This window comes from Lepisosteus oculatus, chromosome 4 (assembly GCF_040954835.1).
Source record: "Lepisosteus oculatus isolate fLepOcu1 chromosome 4, fLepOcu1.hap2, whole genome shotgun sequence".
Lineage (NCBI taxonomy): Eukaryota > Metazoa > Chordata > Actinopteri > Semionotiformes > Lepisosteidae > Lepisosteus > Lepisosteus oculatus.
In genome coordinates this window covers 38,832,506-38,860,449 of record NC_090699.1, presented here as the reverse complement: position 1 = coordinate 38,860,449, position 27,944 = coordinate 38,832,506, and the positions used below count along the sequence as shown (strand labels likewise).

At 37.2% G+C, this 27,944-nt stretch overlaps 1 protein-coding gene across 35 annotated transcripts in view; it reads left to right on the top strand.

Moving 5' to 3' along the window:
• Positions 1–27,944, top strand: part of tcf7l2 (transcription factor 7 like 2) — a 109,162-nt gene that overhangs the window by 29,823 nt on the left and 51,395 nt on the right. For 21 of the 35 annotated variants that reach the window (XM_015347528.2, XM_015347532.2, XM_015347533.2 and 18 more), the window contains exons 4-5: positions 7,786–7,887; positions 16,184–16,243. The exons of 3 other annotated variants lie outside the window; for them this stretch is intronic. In XM_015347528.2, coding sequence (XP_015203014.1) covers positions 7,786–7,887; positions 16,184–16,243 — 162 coding nt within the window. The remainder of the gene's footprint in view (positions 1–7,785; positions 7,888–16,183; positions 16,244–27,944) is intronic. 11 more of the 35 variants (XM_015347534.2, XM_015347538.2, XM_015347537.2 and 8 more) reach the window with 1 other exon arrangement.

Sequence of the window (27,944 nt, the reverse complement as noted above, 5' to 3'; positions counted from 1 at the left end):
TTATAAACTGTAGCAGGCTGTTTAAAGATGAAGTTACAATGAGGACTCTTAAGATCTTGGTATTGTGCAAGCTTAGGTACTTAAGGAAACCACTTACCATTGTCAGTTAAGGATCACAAATTATGTAGACTGACTACATCACCGGACAAATATTGACCTTACCTCCAAAAAGTGGATTGAGCTATTTGTAGATAAGTATTGCCTTGTCTTTGTACCTGACTATTAAATATGTTAAAGGTAGGAAAATGACTGTATCATTACAATCCAATAGAGGCCTTTGGCCAGCCACTGCTAATTGAGTTAATTATAAATGATGAAGCAAGGGGTTTATTATGGATAACTATCACAAAAGTAGGAATTGTGCACTTATTATGAGTATTTTAGTATCTTTTTAGTTTCCTGCCACTGTTGGAGACTTCAGAAATGTAGCCTATATAATTTCTTATGTTTAATAGTATAGTTGTCCTTGTTTATTGTTTAATTTATAAAGAAAAAACTCTCAGGTCTTAAATCGAGCTGGATAGCCCTAATTTTAGTAATCCTGCTTTCACTAATATACTGCATAAGGAGTCATTTAAAATAAGAGAATAATCAATACTTACTGGAAAGCTCAGTTTCTGCATATTTTCATTGAGTTGCAGGAGAAAACCGCAAGAGGCAAGTTTTATGAAGTAAACTGTTAATTCTAGCGAAGACCTGATCACATTTAGCAGCCACAAAGGGAGGCACCAGGAAGCATGCTATGAAATGTTCTGATCTGCAGTTGGGTGGCTCATTGAAGGTCACTCAGAATAATTTAAGCACCAGCACAAAAAAGAAAGTTCTCTCAGCTGGAACTCGTGTTCATCCCTTACACTAGTGAATTAAATCTTTCTTGGAGAATTGCAGCAAGCAACATGAAATTTGCAGTTTATCAGGCATTTTTTGGTTGTGCTTGAAACATCAAATGTAAAGTCATTTAATAGTTAAAACAGAAAATTGTTAATCTCATCTATTCTGTGATCGTCATTACAGAGGTTACAACGTTTAATGGAACCATTTACTAAAATGAATTGTAGTATTTGTCAGTGTTGATTGTGTGCAAATATGTTTTTGTGTTTTGGCAAAATGATAGTTATATTTTTCTAATGTTTATTAGAATTACAAATTCCTGTATTTGTGGACATTTCAGATTTTTTTTTCCCGATTTGAGGCCAGTGGGGTTCAGAGACCAGATTTCTTGTTTCTGCTTTGCGGGCAAGTTGCCTTTTTGTCTTTGTGGTGCCTTAAGAGGGAGAAGGGAAAAGTTTTGTAATTTTACTTCCACTTTAGATTAGTCAAGGAATAGAAGTAGTGCTCTAGGATTTTCAACCAAGGGGTTTTGGGAGTTCCAAAGAAACAAAGGGAAACTTTTCACTTCAACTCTTGCAGTGTTCAAATATCAATTCCTTTACACAGTGGACCTGCTCTGACAGCACCTTCAGTGGATATTTTGACCTGTGGTTCTACTTTCAATATTTTAAAATTAATAGTAGAATTTCATATATGAAATATATGGACTTCAGATTGATTGAATGTTTAAATCAGGGCTCCTTATTGGGGAAAAAGGGGTCTTGTATCCAGAAAAGGTGAAAATCCTTTTACATATGTAATGGCACATTATGCATTTTGTTAATTTCACCCTCTATGTAGAGGATTCTGAAGATTTGGAGTGCAACTTAAATTGGATTAATTAAAGTACAAGCAAAAAATGCCACAATTCCAGAAATCCATTGGAGTATTGGATTCTCTCGTTAAGAGAGCACAGGCCTAGGGATGGTACCACTCATTTCGTGGCCATGAGTAGGCTTGAACCTTAGCTAGCGGTTACTGTCCTGAAGCTTCAGAGGCCGAGATGCAAGGTCAGCTGACTTGTTAAAAGCTTCCTCAGGGGTCAGGGTGCTATAAAAAAATCTACATTTAAAGTAATAAATGCAATACCCTTTCAAGAGATCCATTTTTAATGTTGTGGGCATAGACCACTGGGATCTACTCCTCGGGTCCCAAGGTTAAGAAACAAGCAGATGTGACGTCAACTGTTATCAGCCTGGAGTTGTTTTTTCCATGGGATCCATCCCGTAAATGTCTAAGAGGAAACGGGGGATTTCTGTGTAGGAGAGGCTGGGGAAGGCACCACGTTTGTGTCGCCAGAAAAAGAAAAACGGGGTAACAATTGAGTGGAAGTGGTCTCAGAGTTGTGACATCTATCATGTTTTCATTTTTCTCTTAAATTGTATTTCATGTGAAGGAGTTACATAGCCCTTTCCTGTGCTTACAATGTGGGAGCAGCTCACTGTGTGTTGTCGAGCTTGTGTAATCCTTCCAGAATTAAAGTGGCATAGTTTTGTTAAAAAAAATGTCTTAGTTATGGAACCAAAAGTTACTACCCATGAGAAACAAAAGTACTAAACTTACTCTGAATGCAATCATTAAAATGCTTTGATAGGCTAAAGCCTGTTTTACTGTAAGATGTAGTAAATTATTTTATGTTACAATAGAATTTAAATTGTACACCCATTCTTAGGTTTTAAGTATTATTGCTTCTGAAATGCCCTTGTTTTGTTTTTATTTACTTTTTAATGCTTCATATAGGACATGTTCTTAAGTATTGATGAATTTTGCCATTATAATTATGAAACTAATTGTTTCAGTTTGTGAATCGCTATATGCAAATACCAAAGCGTTCATTTGTGTAACTGTTTGAATATGCGTTTGAATACTGTATGCTTTCTGGCTCTTTTTTTCAGTCGGTTTTGTCATTTATGAGTCTCTCAAAGTGTCTCTTGTTATTTGAAAGAAAAAATGGAAAACCAGCTTTAAGCTGTAATGCGTGCATGCATAAAGAACAATGCTGCATCATTAAACCCAGTTTGAAATATTTAGCTTGCTTTTTGCTCTTCCTGGCAAGTTAAAGATAAATACTTTAAGAATCTGGTACAGAAATAACATTAATTCACATTTGTTAAAGCATTTAAAATGTCATGAGTGGAAATCTTCGAAGCAATTTAATTCTGAAAAGCTACTGTAGTTATCGAGTCTTAATTAGAGCGGACGTCCAAGAACATTCAATATTTCAGCAGTTGTAAAAGCTATAGAAGGAATAGCATATAAAGTACTGGCACGTAGTACGCACTGCAAGGAGACAGTGGTTTCAAACGCACTGCTGTATTTGTAGAGAGCTGGAATAGTTTTCAAAGAGCAAAGGTCACTGGCTGGCTGGCAGAAGGGAACCAGGGAGGCGGCCAGTTCACCGGAATGTGGGTGAAAAGAGACACATGACTGAGGCAGGCCCCCCTGTGGGGATCTTTGCTCACAGTTACAACACGCCGTGGCTCAATTTGATTCAGCGTTTTTTTTTGTGAAGCTGGTACGATTACACGGGGTGGGGGGAGAGAAAAGCCATCTTTCTGTCTCGCCTTTTTTATTTCAAGTGGCTAGGAAGTGTAGGAATATCGGAATGGTGGCTGTCAGTACCAGGAGCATCCCCTTTGCATGTTGCTTTTAAACTCTTTTAAAGTAAAATCCTCTCCATCGTGTGCCCTTTACATTATTCCTAGACTGTTGCAGAAGTAGCTTAGGTATGGTACATACCTCTGTTAAGGAACAAATAACTATATTTAATACAGTGCTCCTTACTCGTTTTTTTCCTTGGTAAGGCCTGTTCAAGTTGTTTTTTTTCTGTTTTCTTTTACCAGTCAAGTAGAAGTTCTGATTTTTTAAGATCCTTGGACCTTGTAGAGAACAATGTAGGTTTGCTTACTATAAATGCCTTGTAGGCACATCTTTGAATAGACTTTATTACTAAGGTTGCATTTAGCAGAAGACTAAACGAAGCACTGCAAAGGATGGATTGTACAGCGCATTATCCTGAGTGCAGGTCACTGCCATAGAATGTGAGAAGTTTTATACAGGCCTAGGTGATGCGGTTCATTCTTACCTTCCAGTAACAAAACTAATTGTAAGGTTATATGGTAGTAAATCCTTTATTTTTGTATTGTGAAGTTTTCTTTAGTTGGTGCTTAGTGCCTGGTTATCATCTTGTATTCTTTTTTTAATGCAGTAATGTTCGACGTCATCTCATGTTGTGCCGTTTAAATTTTTTGTTAAGTCCCTACCGATTTAGGACACGATGGAGTTCTTGAGTATAGTTCAGAAACTATATGCAAATTTTGCAAACAGCACATTCCCTCTGAGTTCTTGCATATTTTTTCTGAGTGATGTCTTCACTCAGCACTGCAGTACTTTAATGTTTGCAAGTTATTTCAGCTTATTTTGCGTCTGACAGGAGGACAGTGAAGCCCTCTTGTAAGAACTAGCCTACATGCCTGAGGTATGCTTGGGCTCGTGGGAAATGCTGTGCTGATTACAGTAATTTTCTTTGTCTAAAAGGAGTCCCATGGATTGAATTATATGAGGCAATGTAATTTAGAATAAGTAAAGAATTGCATTTAAAGCCTGGTTAAAGAAAGTCCAAGAGGCTCAGGTTTATGCCTTTATCAACAGGATGCCTTCAGGAAATATTCCTCCCTTGCTTGTGTAAGTGGTGGTGTACCAGCAAGATTTAGTTCTGGTCTTGGTTTGCTGGATGAATTCCTTGGATTACTGCTGCCTTGAACTTTTCCCGTAGTACGATTTGAATGGGTGCCATTTGCACTACTGTCAATGTATCGAGGTTGTGATTTTATTGCCTTTTAAAAAGCTTCCAACAGTTAAACTGATGTGTCACTTACTGAGTCATTTGGAGGCGCCTTTTCTGACTAATTCAACCTTTGCCTCTAAGGGTTTAGGTTCTTATAGCAAGAGCACATGTGAAGCAGTCTTTTTGATTTTTAATTCTTTTTGGCTTTCGTGACAGTTGCTGATTAATAATTATTAACTTGGATATTTCCACTCCAGTAATATGTGGGGGGGGGCAGAATGTAAAAGTCCATGTCAATCTTGTATCACCAAACTGAACCATAAATTGTCTTAAGTTGCATTCCTTAGCAAACACTTCAATTCTACAATTCTATGTTAATGAAAGTTTGCTGCTTTCTTTTTAAATGTGTTATGTATTTGTGAAGTTATGCTGTATTTATTTTTATGTCTGAGTTTTCTCTTAAAAGGCAATATACTACATTTTACAATTTGTTTTTTCCTGGAGCTGACTTGGTTTTAACCCTCTAAATCCATAAAAAAATGAGTGGGATTACATTAGGTAAGCATTTGTGTTCGGCCATACAGTACAAGAATCATTAAGCTTCTCTAGCCCTGCTTTAGACAGACTTTCCACCTTAACAAGATCTGCTGTGCCTCCAAGCATGGGGCCACAGCAATTATCTGGCGTCTCTGTCCATTGTGTGCGGGAGTTGTTTAGGGGTGGCTACCACAACGTAACTCTGTAGGCCTACTGTAGGCCATCTGGTTTAAGTTAGCTCTCTCAGCAGTAGGACTGATCCTCATTTCCTCCAATAAGCAACTCTCTACAAGCGCCTATTCTGTCCCATCTTCAGTGAACAGAAAATTATAGGTGTTGCAGACTCAGTGTTGACATGTAGATGTACAGAAACATGCAGGGCAGGGAGCTTGCAGAGAAAGCCTTGTAAATAGGGGTGAGAACAGTGAGTTTATCTTGAATTTAAAAAGAAAAAGAGAGGGGGGAATTGACAGTTTTAAATGAATTCAGTTCCTCCTAATCTTCCCCTTTAGTGAGCAATTTAATTATGTTCATATGGTGCACAGACAAAAATGGCTTAATTTAGAGATGATTGCGCGCTGTTTACAACAGTCTGGATTTTTGCCTCTTTATTGATAAAGAGTTCATATGAAGAATTAACATCCTTTAGTTATGAAAGTTTCTTTCAGTCTTTGTGTTTTAGTGTTTAGCTTATATTCAATATTCCTACGTTCTGTAATTCTTTTATACATAGCGTTTTGATTTTCTATTGTTGAATATATTTCTGAAGGGTCTCCTTTCAACGTGTTTGTTGTGGAGGGGTGTTTCCCGAAAAGCCTTGTACTTTATATGAGTATGAAATCTTGTTTTTCAAGTACTGCCTTAGTGTCAGTACTCCTGTATCTCTACTTTCATGAGAAGTGTGGATAGAGCAGAAAGTGGCACACTGTCAGGACCAGTTTCCCAGTGACTGGGGACCCTGCCCCCTGTCCTTTAAATGAGATGGAAAAATTAGCTCCTGACCACTTTAGTCATTCAAAACAGCACAGTTTGTAAGAGGAGGGTTGTCTACCCCAGTGTTTTAGCTAAATTGTACTCTAGGCTTGCACAGTACCTTAACTTACCTCTTTGTTCCAAGCAGTGGAACATTTTCTCATTTTTCTATCTGGCCTGCTTTCCTGGGGCTGCAGAAGAATGGTTCTTGCCATACGTCATCCAAGTGGGTGCTGTGCTTCAGTGGTGGTTTGTAGCGATCCAATCCTGTATGTGAAGTGCTTGGGGAATCTTTTGAGATGAAAAGAGCTATATAAAATGCACAGAATTATTAATGAGAATCACAGCATTTTCCTGTTAGGAGGCCCACTCTTACGCTCTCCTAGATTACTAGGTCAAAAGCTGGGAATCCAACACACTTTCACCTGGCATGAACTCCTTGCTAACAAAATACCTTATCTTTGAAATGCATAGATAGCCCAGTTTTTTTATTTCAGAAGAAGGACAAATTATTTTTCTTGAGATAGCCAACTCTTAAGAAAGACCCTACTGTCATGCGTTTTTGGTGCAAAACACAGGTGCATAATGAACAATTTCACGAAACAGTTTGGCTGTGACACTCCCCACACTGATATCAATTCCACGGCGAAACCCAAATATTTAGGGATAAGTCAAGCCCGGACATCTGAATTTATAGGAATACCATCTAAAAATGTGTTGGTTCTTTTGAATTACAGAAAGGTCCTGTATGAAGGATTTTATTTTTTCTTTCAATTCTCGGAGGAGAATAAAGTCTGCCTGGCTTTGTGCGCTAAAATGGCTTTCCATTTCAGGGGAAAAAAGTAAATAAATGAAGTGGCATGTAATCTGATAAGACGTGCTAGATGTTACTGGGATTCTTGCCTACAAGGAACATTTCTCTACTGATAAGCTATTGGGTCCTTAATGCAGCAAATACAATAGAATAATATGAAGTACAACTAAACTGTTTAACAGCAGCCATTGTATTTCAAATGCAGGTGTGTTCATACCAGATAACATAGTCACTCATTCAAAATAGCTGGCAGCAGAAACCTCTGTAGTATCCATGCTGCCTATATAGCTGCCTTTCCTCATGCAGCAATCTGAAATGCAAAGTGCAGCTGTTTATTGACATGGGGAACTACTATAAAAGCTAAAACTAGAGTGGTTGCCTATTATTTTGTGAATCTTCAAGTGCTAAATTTGAAGTTATGGCAGTGAAAAGCATTTTACGCTTTGCCTGTAAGCTTGTTCTGCTCAAACATTGCAAATGGGGGTTGTGCCCCAACCATTGAGAGACAATTGTACTTTGTGTTGCTGACCTAATTTCAAATATTTCACTGGTATCAGACAAATATCTGAAGCATTTTATTTTTTTGGACATGTTCAGTTTGGAATTGTTTAGGTCTTGTTTATGTTTGATCGAGTTTCACCTCTCTTACCCTATTCATACGTAGCATATCATTGTTTTGTACCTGGTTTTAGTCTTATTTTTGTCATATGATCATTTTCTTTCTTATTTTTTAGTTTTTTTGTTTCTGCATTGTTAACATGATTTTTTTCTTTTTTCTTCATTTTTTTTTCTTTCTGCCATTCAGTACCTCCAGATGAAATGGCCCTTACTTGATGTACAAGCAGGAGGCCTACAAAGTAGGCAAGCACTTAAAGATGCCAGGTCCCCATCTCCAGCACACATCGTTGTAAGTAAACGCCAGTCAGTCCTTCAATTTTGTAAGCTTTGTTTTTCATGTGCCATATCTCTCTGACACTTACAGATATAAGTTTGAGTAAATGAGGAATGCAAGCACTGGTGAAGGCTTGATCAATGCAGTGTAGGAGACCACCGTGCTAAAATCATCCTTTTGTTTTTGTCTTTCTTCAGAGTTGCATACAGCACAGTGTCATTGCTAAGGACAGTTGTAATAATTACATTCTTTCTATAGTTTCTTTTTTGTGTGTTTTTTGTTCCTATGCTTCTGTCACCTCAGCACTCGGAGATACAGTAGTTCAGGGGTAATGAGAAGTACTCAGAGGCAAACTGAAAGCCTGTCTGAAAGCCTCATGTAAAAGCCCAGGTGTTCCAAAGAAAATGGTTTTATTATTTGTTTTTTGAATTATCTTGACTCTGTATGAAGAACCTGGGGGTTCAAATTACGCTTAATATTTTTTTATCTTAAAAAAACATTTTGTGGATTACATAATAGGAACCCATTGTTCATGGTCTAGCAGAGGCCTAGCACTTTCAACACCATGTGAGCAAGGGCTTTTCTTTTTGTCATATTCAGCTGTCCTAATAAGGCTGTCAAAATAGAGGAAACTGTGCTCCTATTGAACCGGATAATTAGATGAACAAACCTGGTAGCCAGTGCTTATTATGTGCTTAACACTGACCTTTGACTTATTGGAATGTTTATTTACTGTTTTATTGCTATAATGTGAGTTAGGTCGATTTGTTAACTTGAGCCCCCCTTTAAAAAAAAATACTGCCTAACAAGGTGTGTCAAACTGACGATGAGGAAGTGCAAGATATGGATCTTATTTTGGCTGGATGTTGACGTCTTAATGCGAGCACCAGTGCCATGGAAAAGTTTGACTTGTGGTTTAAAGGACGGTTCTTACACAGTAAAATGCCCAAGTGTTGCTTTAAAAGAGCATAGGTGTTATTGCTGTATTGCGCCTTGTTATTATGCTGCTTAAAACTAAAAAATTAAACTTACTGGAAATTAGGTCATCGAAAGGAACAGAGTATAATAACGAGACTGTTCAGCAAGTTGTACAGAAATAAAATTTAATTGCAACCGTAGAAGGAGCCCCCAGATTTGCCAGATTCTGATGCAAACTTTCTTACTCTCTGTGAAACTAAAATGCATGACCAGGATTTTTCACCTTCTCTTAAAAAAAACAACTTAACTTAAAAAAAAGTGGTTATAGACAGTTGAAAGTAAAAAAGTATTGTAACAGACACAGCCCTCAGGGGCATGGGGCTAAGAGAGATTGTTTATGCCTTGACAGTGGGTTGGAACCTTTCGGTGATGAGGTAGCTCACCTGTCTTGAAAGCTGGTGACTGGGGTTTGATTCCCAGTAAGACCTGCAAGTTCCCCTTGAGTGTTACAGTACTTACAGAATATTCTCACCCAAAGGTCAGTCTGTGAAGATTTGAAAGGATGTTGTAAAGTAAATCCTAGAACAATCGGGCAATCTCGTCATGCGAATTTAGCGAGTTGGCACCCTACTTTGTGACTTAATAAGTGGCTTGCATTTTGTGGGAACCAAGCCTTTATTTGTTTTGACTTTGCTCTTAAAGTATTGTAAGTGAAAAATATTTTTGAAAACTGTCAAACAGGAAAGCAACACTGTGTGCTAATTTTAACAAAATGCTGTTAAAATAACCTTGACAGAAAACTTCATTTATTTGAAACAGAAACTTATAAAGCATTATTTATAGCACAAAAGTGGTCTTGACGGTATGTTTATGGGAACAAAACAAAGTAGTTAATTTCCTGTTTACAATGGCAATATGTTCTTTTTATATCTAGGTTTAATAGAACAATACATTTTTAACTTTTACCATAAGAAGTGGGGGTAGCCAACAAAAAAAATTATCAGGCTGTGAGTCACAACATTGTAAATACTTCTTGAGTAAGGTCTTTTTATAGTGCCTTGAGACATTTTGTAAGTGTTGTTTGTAATTACTTATTCTAGAATTTAAACTTCTTTAGCTCTGAATTTAAGTCACAGTATCTGAAGTATCTGTGGCACAAACTAGAAATTTGTCCTCATCTTAAATGATTTTAAGCAGAAGTATAATTTAAATGCTGTCATACCTGGGTTTTTGTTTATTTGAGGTATTTAATCTATTTCTAGAGGAATCCTACACACAGAAAAGGTTGTTTTACCCTTTTCATTACAGCATAATACACTGCATAATACAATTTGAAGTGTATATATAACAATGATGCCAGTTGCTTTTTCTTTACATCCTACACATGAATTATCTACCAGTATCTTGTGAAAGGTGATAGGAAGGGAAATTTGGTGCATCACCCAGGTGGGTGCTGCCCTTCAGTGGTGAATGAAGAGGATCTCTTTTAATAAGTACAATGGCTTGGGATGAAAAACTTTATTCATTATTATTAGCATGCCTCGAAGCATTGATTTTACTCCATGTGCCTTTGGCTGCATGGAATCATGGATTACTGAACTTGACCATTCAGGTGTGAAACTATCCAGTCATTTTTATGTACATATTGTTTTCCTTCTAAATAAATCCTGAGATGAACCGTGCTGCATGTTTTTTTTGTCATTCTGCTTTGCTTCGTTTTTTTTCCTTTCAAATGGAAGAGATTGGCACCTTGACCCCTAGAGTTGGGAATGTGAATCTGAACAGGAGAGATAAGGGGGACACAGTTGATGGTGGTGAAGATAAGGAGCAATCTGAAGTTCAAGTGCCTCTAAATGAATGAAGAGAGTCCTAACTGGATTAGGTAAAGGCGTGAACAGAGAGAGAGTGAAATGACTTTTAAGGTGTGGATTCCTTGTACAGAGGAGTCCAAAAGATCCATGCTAATGTTTTTTTTTTATTGAACTTTTTCTGCACCTTTTTACTACAACCTCAGGTAAAGCTTCTGAAATAAAGAACTGTGCCAGGATGCTGTCACCTTATTTTGTAGTAGTAAAATCAATCCGATCTACAGCAGTTCCCAACCAGGTTCATGAGAAGGTTTGAAGAGATACCGTGCAACTGTACTTCATCCATCATCCTTCTGTGGGATTATTTTTTTAAACATTTTTTAATGTTTTATTTAAAGTTTACAAGTATGAAGTCAGGCCCTTTCGTATGTCTTGGTCATCTAGTTGCTGGGGGCTTAATTTTTCAATAAATCCTACAGGAAACCAGTGGGATTCTAGGAATTGACAATCAAACACTTTGTACCAAGCACCTTCAACTATTTGTGTAAAGAAGTATCTGCAGTTTTCTGCCCCTTTTTCTACTACCGTATTTTAATTGTCCTTTTCTTCTTAAATTTTACACAAAGGCATTTGGGGCTGTTCTAAAAGTCACAAGGGTCAATGTCCAAAGAAAAAAGTGCATAATAGCTAAAGGGAAGATGCAAATGTATAATAAAAGAAAATACATGTTGACCATAAGAGCAAATCCTCTTTTTTCTAGTGCACTGGAATAGTCTTACAATGTGTTAAAATATAATTACCAGCAATTTAGGAGTTTTTAAGATTGTTGGTTTTCTAAAAGAGCGTTTTGTCAGTTTCATTTTGTTGACAGATAAGGGTCAGGTCATGGCTTATCCTGATCTTTGAGTTTTGCTTTTACTTTTAGTTTTATTTTGTAATATTGTGAGAAACTAAGATTCATTGAAAATACTGGCTATAATTATGGCTATGTCTGGTATGGGTCTCATTGTCTACCCTTAGAGTGAAAAGAAAGTAAGAGCAAACATCTGAACTTACACTAACACATTTTGCTGTTGTATGCAGATTTAGTTGTTAAGGGGCATAGAATTAGGTTACAATATTTATAAAGAACAAAAACTCAGTATGTTTACATAAACTCTTTAACATCTGTGCGAAGAAAAAAATTAAACTTTTTTTAATACAAAGTGTTTCATATTTAATGCTTTTTATTACACAAAGTCTTATATTTTGCCTCATGTTAAACAAAAATCAGACTGTGTTTGGTTAGGGAAATGTGGCAGGCAGTTGTTATTATTTCTATTTTGCAAACTGCTGAAGAGTGTTTGTTTTTTCTGAAAATATTAAAAATCTCGGTCTACTTAGAGCAAACGTACACCTAAGCTATCAAAACTACACTCGCTAGCATTGAGGTTTCTGAATGAAATCAAATACTAATTAAACCATCATATGTGTTTGGATAGCTTTTGCCAAGGTTTGGTGGAACTGCTGACTTTAGAGTGCAAGGAGGAGGATAAACTCCTAGCCCCCGATAGGAAACATGTGTTACTTCGTGCTGGAATTTTACAGGAACACTCAACTGGTGCCTCGGATAGCTCAGGATCTCCATGACAGGTTGTGATATGAAGCAGCATGACAGCAGAGCTTGCACTATTCAGTAGTCACCCTTAGGACAATGCGGCATGGTGCACTATTGGAGTGGCAGGACTGTGGGTGACATATCGGGGGCCCTCACTTATTGCTTTAAACGCCTGTGCTGAGCTTTTAGTGCTTTGAACAGCCTGCATTCCAAGAGAAAGTCCAGGTGCGTTGCCTTTTAAGACCTGGAGAAGTTATTTCCCTTTTTTTAATGTTTTAAAAAAGGGAAAACACTTTTTTTTGGAAAACACTTGAACTTTTATGTAACTTTAAAATACTTTATACGTGGATGCATGTTATTGATCACTTTTGGTTTCATGGGAGACAGTCATCTTGTCTGCAAGGGACAGCGAATTAATACACATGTAATAAACAGCACTTATATATGTTTATTAAACATATATATATAAAACAGTTATATCAGAGAAAAACCTGTTTTTTGTTAATATCTACCAGATTTAACATTTCTAGGGGTTAGTTTGTACTGCATTATTAACCCTTTTTAATGTTTGTTAATTGATTAAAGGTTATCAGAAAGCATACGTGGAATTTGCAGCACATAAACTAAAACATAATAACAAATAACTAAAGCATAGTTTTTAAAAGAGTTCTGATTTCACTCTAGCCTTAATTGATTAAATTTCAACTTTAGTTTCTCCAAATAGTGCTCCATATTGGATGATTCATATGTATTTATAATCTTTTTTTTTCCTTACTGAAATAAGGATTTAATTAGGGCTAGCTTTCAAAATGAGAAAGGAAAGAAGAGTTTTTGGATGGCAGTAAGGCTGTTTAGCTTGGTACCGTTTACTTGTATAGTTCAGTTTTCTTGTGGTATTGATGAGCATTCAGAAAACCAGTCTCCACTGCTTCAGAAAACAGACCAATAACTAGAGCAAACTAAGTCAAGTGTTGAGGAGACGGTGAGGGTGGAGGCAGGAGGCAAACATCTGTAAAAATGTGCTGCACTATCTTTTTTCTGTGGAGCTGCTAGTTTGCTTCCTTAAAAAAAACTTGAAAACGGATACCAGAGCTTTAGAGAGCGAACGTCTTTTCCAGAGTACCTCACTCTGCGCTGGAGCGGGTCAGGTCTTAACGATAGTAGTTAAAATTGACAGGCTGGGAACTGGGGCAGAAACAAAAAATGTCATTCCCTGGGAGTCTTGTTCTCTGGACAATGTCTCCATTGTTTTCTGGGCTTTTCATATGCAGCAGGGGATATTGGAATGTTAACCGTTTCCTAACCAGTTCCTTTCCAGCAACAATCAAGTATTTTCTATTGATTGAAATGCTGCATTGCCCTTTGCATGGGATGTTCCAATTAGGTTGGTATAAGCAAAGGAAGCAACACGTATAAAGACCTCTAAGGCCTTAAAGGTAATGAAGTGCTGTAAAGGTCTTGGTTTAATATCACTATTAACCAGTGATCCCTCTTCTGTGCCTTAGGCAGAAAGAGAAATATTTGTTTTGTACAAACTGAAATGGGTAGATAGTATCTGTCAGTGGAGAACATTCACTGTAATACTATATCACACTGAGTGAAATAATAAGCTATCTTCAATATAACCTTACCTGGCTATGTCAGGGTATTAAGACAAAAGTCAAAGGGTATCTCTCGCATGTGCTTAGAGGATTCTAAATGTTTTTTTATATATCGTGGAAGAAAATACATATTTTCTTGGTTTTAGTTTCGATTTTGAAAGTGTATTCTTTCCTCTGAATTGTGCACCTGCAGATTCGGAAGGTAATAAGCCCAGCTGTGACACTGCAACACTTATACTATTAATAGGTACCCCTGTGCAGGATCTGGACTGTGTGTCAGCTTTTAAGGCAGTTCTGTTGTTGGTTGAAGTAATTTTTAAAATTATTTTCTGCAATGGCTGTGAAGGCTATCAGGTGCAGGAGATTTAAAACTAGCGATACAAAAGCAGTGCAATTAATTCAAATGGTTTTGTACAGTATTCTGCCATCTCTGTTTTAGAAACATAACTTTCAGTAACTCCTAACTTATATAACTTTTAGAGGCAACCTGTAACACTGAACATTGGATTGTTTCCATGAACAGAGATGATGTATGGTTTTCAATGAAAATAAATTGTTCCATATCCATAGAAGCACAAGAATGCAGTAAAATAAAAAGAAGCTGTAACAGACACTATAACATATGGCAGTCAGAAGGTCAATAGAAGACTTTTGTGTTTGCTGTTATGATTTTGATTCAGACACCAAGAGTGTGTGTACAATGTCAAATCACTTAAGGTCACATACCAGCAATCGTAACAATCCAGCTTAGACAAAGCAGAGTTTCTTGTTACGTTTTCTGAAACTAAAAACTACTTGCCTTATTGTATTGAGATCTTTTTCTGTGGCATTAACTCCGTTTGAACTTCGCTTCACAATGTGTGATCTATCCTTGTTTTTCCAAGGGAATATACAGTAATATCAATATTTTATTTAAAAAATGAAAGGTCATTTGTAATTTGCAGGGTTTTTGACTATTAAAAGTAGTGTCATACTTTTTGAGTCACTAAATCTCAGAAATCCACCTTGTTCAGTCAGTGATCCAAAAAATTAATAACTTAATTTTTAAATGCCCACCGGGTTTCTTTTAGTAAGTGGGATAAGCTGGATTCACAAAGCTTTAACCAGTTGACCTGGGCCAGCTGTTTTGACGATAATACACTCTTCAGTTGGATGTTCCATATTAATGTGACATCACACCAGTTGTATTTAAGTACCTATTTGTTTGACTCTGTCTAAATGAAGATGTAGCAGCTGACTGACATTTTAAACTCTTTTTAAATCATAGTATTTAACTTTTGGTTCAAACACCAGTTGGCGGTTCATGTTTCTGAGGTTCAAGCCAGCTGCCAGCAGTTATTTGTGGAATAAATGTCCACAGAAACAGAAACACGTTCACTGGCTGTACTGGTAGATCTGGCTAAAAGGGACTGTTATGTTGGACTGCTCTGGGGACAAACTACATAATTCTAGAGAGGATTTGGGGGGCTGTGTTATTTAATTTAATTCACCAGCTTTGACCTAGGATTCACATTCTGTCTAGGTTCTGTGCTGCTACCTGAAAAATGTCACTGATGACAGTGTAGCTTTTGTGTCTCAAAGGGACTGACAAACTCCAGGACTCAACGTCTGCAGAGTTCTCCAGATGTTTGTGCACATTGGCTCAAAGGAACACGTAAATGTTAATTCCACACTGAAAATTGAAAAAAAAAATGTTTTGGCTTCTGGTGTGACACACACAAAACATGTTTCTTTATTTCTACTTTTCTATGTGGAATAAACCTTTACTTATTCCTGAGTTTTCTAGATTTTATTTTAAATATGGTCTTAATTGAGTTTATTGCTTGGAAAAAGGCTGAACCAGTTGTTTTTAGGTCTTAATCAGGTGTAAATTGAAAGATATCTGTGAAGCCTATAGGACCCTTGAGGCCTGAAGATACCCATTGCTTTTGTAATGCTTTCAGTGTAAATTGTCTCTGAAAGCATTATATTGTGCTTTTTCCTCTTTCCTTCTTAAATCCTCCTCTTCATCTCCTCATTCTTCTCCTCTTTTCCTCGTTGTTCTCCCTAGGCCTAAAGGCATACATATAGAGTGGGTTGTTAACCACCCTTGTGAATAAATACTTGTTCCTCTGCTCTCATGTATAAAATTATAAAAGGACATCAAGTAAAATGTGAGCAAAGCCCAATGTTAATAACCTGCAGAAGCAGCTGACTGATATCAAACCAACGATAATCTCATATTCTCTGTATCTGTATGTCTAATGTGGTTTGGCATGCTCTCCGGAGACCTAAGATTTAAAGAAATAGGTTGTAGGATTTTGAAATACATTCTTTACATTCATGCCCTAGTTGGATAATGTGCGTTTATAATTGTGTGACTCGGGACGTACATCTTTCCATTTCAGGGACCCCTCTGCTTGGAATTCCCCGGACAGGGAGATCTGAGTCTTCACCAATTTCAGTTGGTGAGAATTGAATTCCAAGTATCTTGTAGCTGGTTTTAAAATGCAATGTTTGATTATAATCTACTTTGTGACTGCTGCGTGTGCAGTAACTGTCTTCCATATGCTCTGTGTAGTAGGTGCTTCCAAAAAACAAAGCTACCCATTACACCTCAGCAGGATGCTGTTTTAAAATGATTAGAATTATTTTTTTTTTTTGTGGAAACCTGGAAGAAGCTTCACAGGACTGAGTAATCAAATACTACAGTGCTCTTTCTTGTGGTTGTTCTTGACTTTAAAAGGAGTAGGTTGTAAGATGCTTGTTTTGTTTTTTTGTTTATTTACAGGGTTATATTCTATGAATCATTAAGGCTTCTTTACATTTTTCAGGAACGAAATCCCTTTAACCTATGAGGAAACAGTTACTGCACACATGTATGAAGGGCTGGTGGGTAATCTCTACTGCTGGGTAATGCTGTTTTTCACGAAATGCCTTAGTGTAACTGTTTTAAAAAGATGCCATCATTTCTGGTACACTGCTAACTGTTGACCTGTTGATTTAAAAAAGTTTCAAAAAAGGTTAAGCAATTCTTTGGTAAGATATGCTTAACTGTATTAGAACAAAAATGACTGTCTTTTTCATTTAATTATTTGGTGCAGAATGATGCAAAAAAACACCCAGAGTGGAGTGTTAAAATATGCCAAGTTTTTGCCCCCCCTGCAGTGTTATTTTGGTTAGTCAGAGTTTCTGTAGGAGGTATATACTTTGGTGTGATTAGTACATTTCTGTTGTCCAAATGTTTCACTTTCCCTTAGGGTAAAGAATAGCGATCAGCATGTTATAATCTCTTTCCTGTCCTTCAGAAACATTCAACTTTTATTTATATATTTATGTACATTCACCATCTAAGTTGTTATTTAAAGCAGCTTCAAAAACATTGAATATTGTTGCAGTTCTGTATTACACTTGTCATATTTAGAAGTATCATTTGAGTTTCTCTTATTGCCCGTTGTTTTTTGGTGAAGAAATACATTTTTGGGGATAGCTTTTGTGCTTTACGGAGTATATCTGCTTTCTGTGGAAGATCTCTGACTGCTAGAACTTGTTTTGCTAGCTTCAGATGGAAATTCTGGGTGTGTCATTTTCTGTCTTCAATTTTCTCTGTAATAGTTTAGTGAACCATGAGCTGTGTCAAAGGTTGACAAGCTTAGCAGCACACAAACTGCATTTACTGGTACCTAGAGAATTCATAAACAGAACATCCTTGTTTCAGTGCATTTGGGTAGCCAACATTTGGTTACAGGATTAATTGGTAATAATGAAGCCCAGTGGATCAAGTCATTGTGTACATCACATATTGTCTAATTCCTTGACAGGTTAAGAAGAGAGTCTTGCTCTCAGCTGGTGTTTCATTTTTCAGTTTTTGATTGTGATACTGGAATGAGATTTGGTGTGTGACATTGATGGTATACTTAGGAATTTGTCTGTGTATTTTCACACTCTAGTCCATTTTGTAATGGTTGTTTTAATTTGAGGGTTTTTATACAGGTTATAGCATGTCTGTGGTTGCTGTTTGAAAATTGCACTCCTTTCACGGAAGCTGTGGTGTCTTGGTATATTACCTCATTGTTTTCTGGCTGTTGTATGTGGAGGTTCTCCTATGCAACAGAGATGAGTAGTAGGGACCCATTCATGAAGAAAATCACTTCTGCACAGTTGCTTTAGTGAAATCAAATCTGTGAAGAAGTGCAGTCAGAGATGCAGTGAGGTGTACTCAGTCCATATACTTGGTTTAGTATATCTGTTTGTGGGCAGTTACAAGTTTTCAAATGTTGTGTTAGGCTTGGAGTGTTGCAGGCCCACAGCTTGGCTTCAACCCATTTAGCTGGCTGTGGTTCTGAATAACTGTGCTAATCAGAAAGCCAAGCTTGCATTGTGGGACGGATGATTGCATGTGTCGTTGTGTGAGGTGTCCACTCAACCCTGAATTCTGAAGGGATTGCTTTGTAGCTATTTGTTAAAGTGTAAAACAACAACAACAACAGCAGCAACTTTCTAAATGTGTCAGAATCTTTTAGAAGCAGTGCAGAGTTTTCTGTTCGGACGAAAAAAGCACATTGACATTTTGTTTAAAGATTAACAAGAAAACATAGGAGAGAATGTACTGAACTTTTTGTGGCTCCTTTCATACAAGACATCCCAAAGAATTATGTAAAAATGAAATATAGGCATATGATTTCTTGTCTTGGCTTAAGTGCATTTAACTGGACTTTTTTTAAGTTCATGCAGTTATACCAGAAGCAGAACCGATTCTAAGCAGTATTTACCTGAAAACCTTTCAAGAAGCGGATGCAGTCAACAAGTGTTCTTTGCCTGCTGTTTCCTGACACGTTAAGAGCTTGTGACATCTTTTCTCATTGGATGTTTAAGGAAAGAAAAGTCTGATGGAGACTTCTTGAGGTTAAGCCACTGGCAGTTGTCTGTTGTGCTCAATGGATAAGGAACTGTGAAGATCACAGTTTTTTAGGGTTTTGTTCTCCTCAATTGGTTGAGGTAAAAGACAAGAGAAGCCAAGAATTTTTGTAGTGCTTGCTCCTCCTTCTTCTGCTCCCCCCATACTTTATTTCTGTGGTGGAACTGAGTGCGGTTGCACCATATTATTGCTTCAGCAGTTTTCACGGAGAACTTGTTTTGACAGAACTCCAGGTGTCTCATTGTTGGGCCGGTTATGGTTCAGCAGATTTACCAATTAGTGTCAGGTCCAGTGGGGAGGGGTGGAGGGGGAAGGGGGGTAATTTGGAAGGTCATGTGGCGAAAGGGGCGCTCAGTAAGTTGATATCCGGCGTTCAGTTGGAATAGTGTAATGGAGTGGCTTGGGAAAGTTTAGTGTTGAGTGACAAATACTAACTCCGTCTAACAATGGCTAAGAGGGACATAAGAATTCTTTACCTGTCCCCTTGGTTTGTGTTGTTGCCTTGACCCTGTACTTTGGAAAATGTAGTAGTGACTAATCATAGTCCCAGATAATTTTTTTGTGTCCCTAAGTTGTGATTTTAAAACATAAATCCTATGGGCCCTACTGTTGTTGGCACCATGTTTTGTATTCGTCACTCACCGATATGTCAGTTTGGAGTCAACATGCTATACTTACAAAAGGGAATGCATGTGCTGAACTTGTGGAATGTTTATTTTAGAATCGGATGGGAATCATTTCTACATTTTTAAAGTATTATTGGCTTTGCCTGGGTGTTTTCCATCTGTTGTTGTTTCATTGTGTGGTAGGTTAGTTTTGTTTCCATTTAAATGACAAATTTATTGTTTTGGAGAGGATGGAGTATGATGCGCTGTGTGCACATGGAAGACATGAGTTTAGCAAAAGATACCTTTTTCCCCGTAAAGCTTTCCCAGCCGTTTCTCCTCTTAATGTGCTCAGACCATCCGGTTACAGGTGACTGACGGCACCTTCGAGTGTGAAAACCACACCAGGCCACAGAGTACTCTGGCACAAAGTGGACAGGGGGTGTGTAGGAGAAAAAGCTCATTAAAATGGCATTTGCACCTGTCTAGTCCATAAAAAAGCAGTGTGTATTACACTGCTGTCAAATAATTAACTGAAATTACTAATAAAAGGGTTATTTCGGTTTTTTTTTATAAATGTGGAGACATCTCATTAAGCAAGAGATTTTTAGCAAGTTGCTAGAAAAAAAATGCTTGTAAGCCACTCAAACCACCTACGGATCTACAGCACATTAGCCCTTAATCCATTGTTTAGATTGGAAGGAAGCCCTGAAGTTTGAAGGACAATTAAAGAGAGTTTATTCATGGGTCAGTTTGGCTGGTTTACACTCTAGGGAATGAGGGTGGTATGGCTGACATTTCCACAGAAGAATTTATTGTTATGACTGAATTCTGTGTGACAGTTGAGTTTAACACCTTCTGAATGTGTGAATATGGGCTAAGGATGTTGATTGGTCCAACTGCAAGTTAAAGCGGCAGAGATGGTGTCAGAAAGTGCTAAAGGATTATTTAGGAATACTTGGTGTCTGATTTCCGGAAAAAAAAGATTTTGCATTGTTCATTTTTCTTTTCTTTATTACTTTCAGATGTGTGTGTCACTCAGCTTACTCTCAGAGTGACCAAATACCCAAATTCAGTTTTTGTTTTGTGTAACAATTTTTACATGTTATGAATTTATAGGAAGTTTGTTTTCAAATTATTTTAAAAAATGAGATCAAGGGTGAAAGTTGGTATGGCAGTTCCTCCCAGCTGGTATAAACATATTTTTCTTAAGTAATATGTTGGATGTGGCTTATTTGTAATATTAATATTTTAGACATAATTGTGAAACTTAATCTTAAACACCCAAGTCTTTGTCATTTAACTCCAGTATATAAACCCATCTCGCAACAATGTAATGTTATTGTAAGCAAAGCACTTAATGGTAAAACATTCATTTTCAATAACCACATAGTATAATACAAGGTCATAGTGAGCCAGAGTCTATCATGGTAACCAGCTGGCTAACGGCTTGATAAAGAGTAAACCAAAGCATCAAATCTTTGATATTATATTCTTAAAAATTTAGACTGAGGTTGTAGGTGGTTAAATGGTCTTTTAATTGAGATAAAAAACATGGTTTTCTTGACACGGTTCTGGAAAATCACCACAAAATGCCACCTGAACGATTTTATTTTTAGTGTCGTAAAGTCTTGTGGATCTGCAGTGAGCTTTGTGTTATCTTTTTGTGTTTCCAGTGTGACTTGCTCTCTGAATAACCCACACGTTAATTTACCAGACAGTCAGAGCTGTGATGCCAGCAAAGCATTGTGTCACTGAGTTGCTTTGACTCCCCCACCAAAGGCACACTAGAAAATAAAGTTGTAGAAGCTCATTGAGGTGGATGGGAGAGACTATCATGCATATTTATTAAAAAGGGAAAGCATGAATCAGTTTTCAAACATTAAAATTCTGAGACACAAATGAGTACAGCTGCAGTACTTAGTTATTTATACTTTACTTACATACCTATCATTGCACATTTTATGCGTGTGTAATTTTTATTTATTCATTGGGTAAAGTTTGCAGTATTTGGGCAGTCATAAAAGCATTAATTTAAAAAAGCTTAAAAAAATGATGATGATATTACTCTTTCATTCAAAAACCTGGAATTCTTTGTTTCGGAATCAGACCTCTTGATTCTCTCAGCGAATCTCTTAAATTTCCTCCGACAACATTATATCCAGCTTGTGGGGTCAATCCATTGCTGCAAGATCCATGGAAGGCAGGGAAACAGGAAATGAATTGTGTGAGCAGCCTGTTGCTAGTGGGAGTCAGCGTGGTTCCCAATCTCTTGTCTCTTCAGAGCGATATGCTTTTCACTCAAGCGTGTGGCTAAGCCAGAGCCTCTAGTTTTTCTCTCTCTTAGGAAAACAAAGTTGGCAGGGAGATAATGTTTGGGGCTTAACATGAGACAGGATTAGGGTCGGAGGTGAGCGTGGGGGCTCTCAGTCAGCAGACATCCATTTTTATGTGTCATCAGTACCAGCCCTTGTCAGATCTGGCTGTATTTACAACAACCTACAGTGACAGGTGAGGGGAACTCTTGTGTACAGGAGGATATGTGAACAGAACCCATCAGCCAGCAGCTTGGTGGGGAAAGTGTGTCCTGTGATGATGTGTTACTTCCAGAGTTAGGCTGGTGCACAGAGTTGGGGTGTTTAGTTTGTTTTTATTGACCATACACCACAGCACAAAAACTTTAAATAACTACAGAATTCAGGCGTGTGAGCGACATACATTAAGTGACCTCCGCTAACAGAAACTGCGTTCTTCAAGACTGTTCTCTCAAGACTGAGGCATTTATTTCTGGGAAGTCTGCATGTATTTTGATTTTATCATTTAATATTGACCGAACAAGAAATATGTGTTGATAAAGTACGTGTGAAATTGCTGAACTTTAGTCGTTTTATAATAGTGAATGAACTTTGTATAGCCACTATCTAGGAAGAATCAGTCACAAATGTGAAGTCTCTAAATGGATGCTATTGCAATATTATTAACCCTAACATATCCCTGTCGCCATGTTTGTTTAATGATACAGCTGTGTAAAGCTCCACTGTTATATCTCCAGCAAGAAGGTTCTCCATCACTGGATCTTTTTGATGGGAATAGTTGCAAGTATCTTCTTAGGAATTTAAAATATAATTTATTCATACAGGATGTAGAGTTCTCATTTCTTTTTTTTAAATAATTTTAGAGTGAAATTTAATTGGAGGTTTAGCACTGTCTCCATCTTGTGTTCAGACTGCAGACAGTGACTGCTCCTGTTGCTTCAGATTTAGCATATCCATCAATTATTGTAAAGAGGATTATATTCAGAATGAAGTATTATATTTGACTTTTTCTGTGGCTTATAAAAACTGTATTAAAGAACATTATTCATATTATTATTTAAAGGCCTTTTGGCTGCATCTGACATCAATAGTACATAAAATGGAATCTTTTTTGTCAGGTATTCAGTTCAATAAAAGTGGCTTTTATTTCTTTTCTTCCCTTATATTCTATCACAAATATTCCCTTGTAGAGCATGCTACATCAGTATTGTGTTCAATCAGTTTACCTTGAAGTATTGTTGTTATTTAATTGCTGGATTCTTACAAATATTTACGCTTCCACTATTTTTGTCTTGAGAATGAAATGTTATTTTAAGATCAAGAAAAAATAGACTAGTTACTTCATGCTGCTCAGGCATTTCGAAGTGTAATAGAAATTCTTCCTGCACCCGAAGAAGGCACCACAGCCGAAACATTGTGTCACGTTTCTTTTCCTTTCAGCATGGAATTAACCTTTACCTGTTCCTTTGTCTTCCCTGTTGTCCTTTGGTGTATTTTGTGTTGCAGTTGTGGAGTAAGTAGGATTTCTCTTCAGTATATTAATGCTTTTGTCTGACCTTTTTACCACAAACCAGGCTTGTTGTTGCTGATCAATTTAAAGCTGGCTCTTAAATGAAATGTTACACTTCTTCAGACAGCAAAAGTATTTGACCTAAACCAGGCTCTTCTCTAATGACTAATGTTTTTTTTTTTTAATTCTTTGTATAAAAGGCCCTGCTGTATAGTATGTTGTAGAAAATATAATAGGAACATTTGTTCCTATATAGGGAAAGAAGCAAGAAGCAGTTTTGTGCCAAATGCTCAGTAACCACTGCATATCCTTTTCTAAATTTGTAATCTAGCTTTTATCGGAAAATCTTGATGATAAACACAGCTCTCTAAATACCTGTTCCTCAAAGCAGTTTTGTTTTTTCTAATGAACTTGTATATTGTGAGACTGAGAACCGAGAACTGGACAGAACTGAGAGTTGGCCAGTTTCGATTTCTAAAAAAAGATGTGACTTTGTCTTTGAAATAGTCAGTGTCGATTGATTTATTGAGTGATTGAAATGGGGAGGAGCTAGGGGAGATAAATTAATTTAACAAGCCCCGTAATAGTAGCACTCAAGGGTCATGGAGTGTGGTCACACTCGAGTAATTGTTATCTTCTTTTAAACTGTGCTTAGGGTTGTTACAAACCAATCCCGGACAAGCTTGCTTCAGTGTAATGTAATTCCTTACTATGTAATTACTTGGACGGTTGCCATTTAAACCCTGTGGGGAGCATGAAGCATTGGAGCATTCACTATAATGCCTCTTAAAGTTATGCAACAGAGCAAGGTTAATTTATACTGCAGCTGTTCTGTATCGCAGTGCGGTTTTAAAAACGAGGAAAGAAAAGTTTACCTTGCTTGAGAAATAACCACAGTGACATAAGAAATATATATTTTTATTTTATTTTTATAGTTGCAAAAGCACACACACATATTAAGAACTATATGTATATACAAAAATGCATCGTAAGTTAGGGACTGGAAAGTTTGAAGGGAAATGAAAATCCTAGAGGCTATCTTGAGTCATACAGAATAAAAAAAATAGGTGTTTTTATAAAATGCAGTAGGTTGGTACTCCCAAGTTTCCCTTTCATATGGTTTGGTATTTTATAGTAAAAAAAATTAGCAGACCTTTGTTTCTGTGAGATTGTGTTTTCCATAGGTCTACACAAGGAGCAAAATAGCAACAAGCTTTTTTTATGATGAGGTAACTCTCAAAAAGGTTAAAGTATTTTTTTCTTCTGCCCTTGTTGTCTGGAAAAAAATACCTTTTCAGTCAGAAAGGCACATCTATATTTTGATGCAATGCTAATGTCTTATGTTCTACTTTTGTCTGATTTGTTATGAACCTGTTTTTGCATTGTTTTTAATAGCAATAGTGTACACAAAGTATGGGCAGCTTAAATGTAGTAGGCAAATGCTAGATGGTTGTATTTGTTTTAGTATTTCCAAAAGGAAGGAGGCATACGGGATAATTTATAGGGGCTTCAAATGATATTTCGCATTGCTTGCCTTTGGAAGCCAAAGATTATGATTTGGTTTAGTTCTTAAGTGAAATGGTCTAATTGGAGCCTCCAGTGGACACCCTTCCTTTTCCGGGATACACTAAGGTGAGAGGTTGAAAATGGAGCATAAAGTCTGATCTGGTCCCTGACAACCTAGATTGAAAGTTCGTATGGGTATTTGTGTGGGGAAGCTTTTACTGTAAATGCCTGCTCTCTGTAAAGCATCAGGAACTCTCCAATGCCTCAGATATTAATGGTAAATCAGACATAACTTCCCACGATTTGATGGCAATAATTAAGGCGTAACTTTAACTTTTCCTCTTACTTATCTCTTTTTAGTTCCGAAATCTCAATATGTTTTCCCCAATCACTGGCAGTATGGGAATCGATCATGGACAGAACGTTTAAATTCGCTTAAAAGAAAGTGCTGATCAAAAAAAGGTCTTTGTAGCTTTGAACTTATCCTTCACTTTTTCCTTCTGCATCAAAAGAAATCAATATGTGAAACTTTTCTGCTCTTTTTTCTCTCTTTTATTATTGTTTGTTCGGTATGTCACTAGAGGAAACATTGAAAGAAAAAAAAACAGTGAAATGACACAATATAGGAAGTTGTCCATGTTGAGTGCCTCTTTGGTTGCGAAAATCAATCGAGGATACACAGATACAAACAATACAAAGAAAAAAGTGTGCTGTACTTTTGAGAGGGATGCTAGAGAGTCTTTTGTTTAAACCTGTGGAAAACAAAACAAGATATAAAAATGAAGGAGGGTTTACCTTGTAGGTTAAATGTGTAATTTCTTATGTATTCTTCAATATTATTGAAGGCTCCTTACAGAGTTTTACTAGTGTCATATCTGGACAATACTTGTCACAAAAAATATTCACATCAGTCACTGTCCCTAGAAACTAACAAAACACTGAACAGGTTGGTGTGCAAATGAAGACAAATTAAAATGAACGAATAGGCGGAAGGCTCTTCAGAATGAAATACACATGAGGATAGCAAGTGTGAGAAATAAAAACATAGCAGAAGTGGTTATAATATGGCATCTTTGGTTTTGACTGGATTTTTTGTTGTTTAAACTGTTGAGGAAAAAGTAAAAGTCCACTGGAAATTAAAGAGGTAATTACACAACGGGCTCATGGTTTTTTATTTTTTGTTCTTTAAAAATCCCAGATAAGTAAAACTGTCTTAAGAAGCCTGTGAAAACTAATACTTGTCACACAAACCAAATTTCAACCACAGGCTTCATTTACTGCCTAAAGAAAGGATGCTGCTACTCTGTTGGATTGCTCTAAGCATTATTTTTTTTCTTTCCTTTTTTTTTGTAAGGCTTCCTGTTTTGAAAACTATTAAGGATGTGAATTTCCTTGCAGAAAGAAGCCTTGTCCTTTTGAAAGCTGTCCAAGTGCAACATAAAAAGGGCAGATAGATCCTTGTCTGTAAACAGCCAATTGAAGGAAAAACCCTTTTCCCTGAACTGACAGATTAATTAATCGTTTGGGGGGGGGGGGGGGGGGGCACGTCTTGCTTTTAAATTAATAAAATAACTAAGTGACAATAAGTACAGAATACATTTTCTATGCAGGAACAGCTGTATTTAACATTGCATGCAGTCCTTTTCAGTGCGATTGTTTTTCGGAAGTCGTTGTATCTCCCCCTGAGAATAGATGATCGCATCCCTCAGAGGCTTATTCTAGTGTTAAGACATTTCTGAACCCTTTCCAAAAAATTAGCCCCATTTCCCCCCTTCAACAAGATGAGGACAGTGTATTCCACAGATAATCCACTAAAAAAAAAAAGATATGAATGGAACATGACATGCGTTAAAAGGCTTGCTTGCCTTTCTGTGAATGTGGACAAGAGGGCAGAGAGGTTAATGGCATGAGCCAGCTCAGCTGAGCTCATTCTTTATCATTGCCACCTGGTATTGTCCATGGTGTGGTCCGATGTTATGCCTGAGGAAGGGATACAGGGAGGGGGGACAGTCCGCTGGGAACTAAATTAGAACAGATTGTGCCCACATTTTCCTTCCAAGGGCTCAAATGTTGATCCAGATTATGACATCGGTGAAGCTGGTGAGGTCACTTAACCCCCAGATCTGGACCTAGTTTCAGGAGCAAAAAATTCCGTTTGAGGTAAATCCAATGAGGAGTACTTCAAGAGGTGGCCACTATTAAATGTAAAAGGTATTAAGCAATGATCATATTTAACATGTATATTTTGCATACCTTTAATGATTTCACAAGGTTTTGGGTAGTTGTGTCATTTAGCTGTCCCAGTTCTATAAATTTAAATTGAATCAATGCCAAAAACCCCATGGAAAATGTACTTGTTTTTCAGAAATATTATGTCTAAAAGGAAATGGCTGCTGGGATAACACGGATACTCAGTGCCTTCTTTGAGTCATTTTCCTGAAATTGAGCGATTCTTGGGAGAAAAAGTTACCTTTTTTGGTACACTTTGTCCCATTTTCATTCAAATAAAAAAAGCAAAATCAGATTGAGTTAGTGAAATTTTTTTTTCCTCCTTTGGTTAAATTACAGCTTTCCAGCCAGAATTATGGTCTGCCGTGGGTGATTTGTGCTTCGTTATGTTTCTGTTTAGTAAGGGTATGGTAGTTTAGGTCACTTAGGCCAGTTTTTTTTTGTTTTATCTTTTATAATTCACAACACATTTCTCTTAATTGGGCAGAAATGTCTGGTGGTTTGCACTGACAGTAACCAGTTCTCTGCAAGGGGTGGCTGGGGAGGGGAGGGGCTGGTGGGAGGTGGAGGGTGTAGTCTGCACTAGCATAGAGGTTGAGGGATATCTTATCACCCCAACTCCTCCCACAGCGTGGCCAGCTTGTACTCCTTAATAAAAGTGACTTGGTTGTAATTGAACTTAATTGCACCCTTTGGGCATCATCAAGTGGAGTGTTACTAAACAAACTACAGCAGGGCAGGCCGTTTCTGGTTGGGTTTCACCATAATTCTCCCGCTGAATGGGCAGGCAGGGAGGAATGGTTGATTAGCTCTGAAGCGATCGGGCCTCCTAAAGTTTTTATTTTCAATCTCTTTAAGCACAGGCTGTTGTAGAGTTGTGAGCCTACAGGACCCTGCCAGGACCGAGTATGATGTAGCTCCTTATAATCTGACATACACTCAGGCCCTCTTAAGTGAGTGCATACATGCTGGATTATTACTTAACTGACATGTTGAATGTATCAATATTTTAAAAACATTTAATGTCATTTTTGTCTTGTGTGCATATAAATCTGCATACAGAATGTGCACAATTGAATGTTGTCA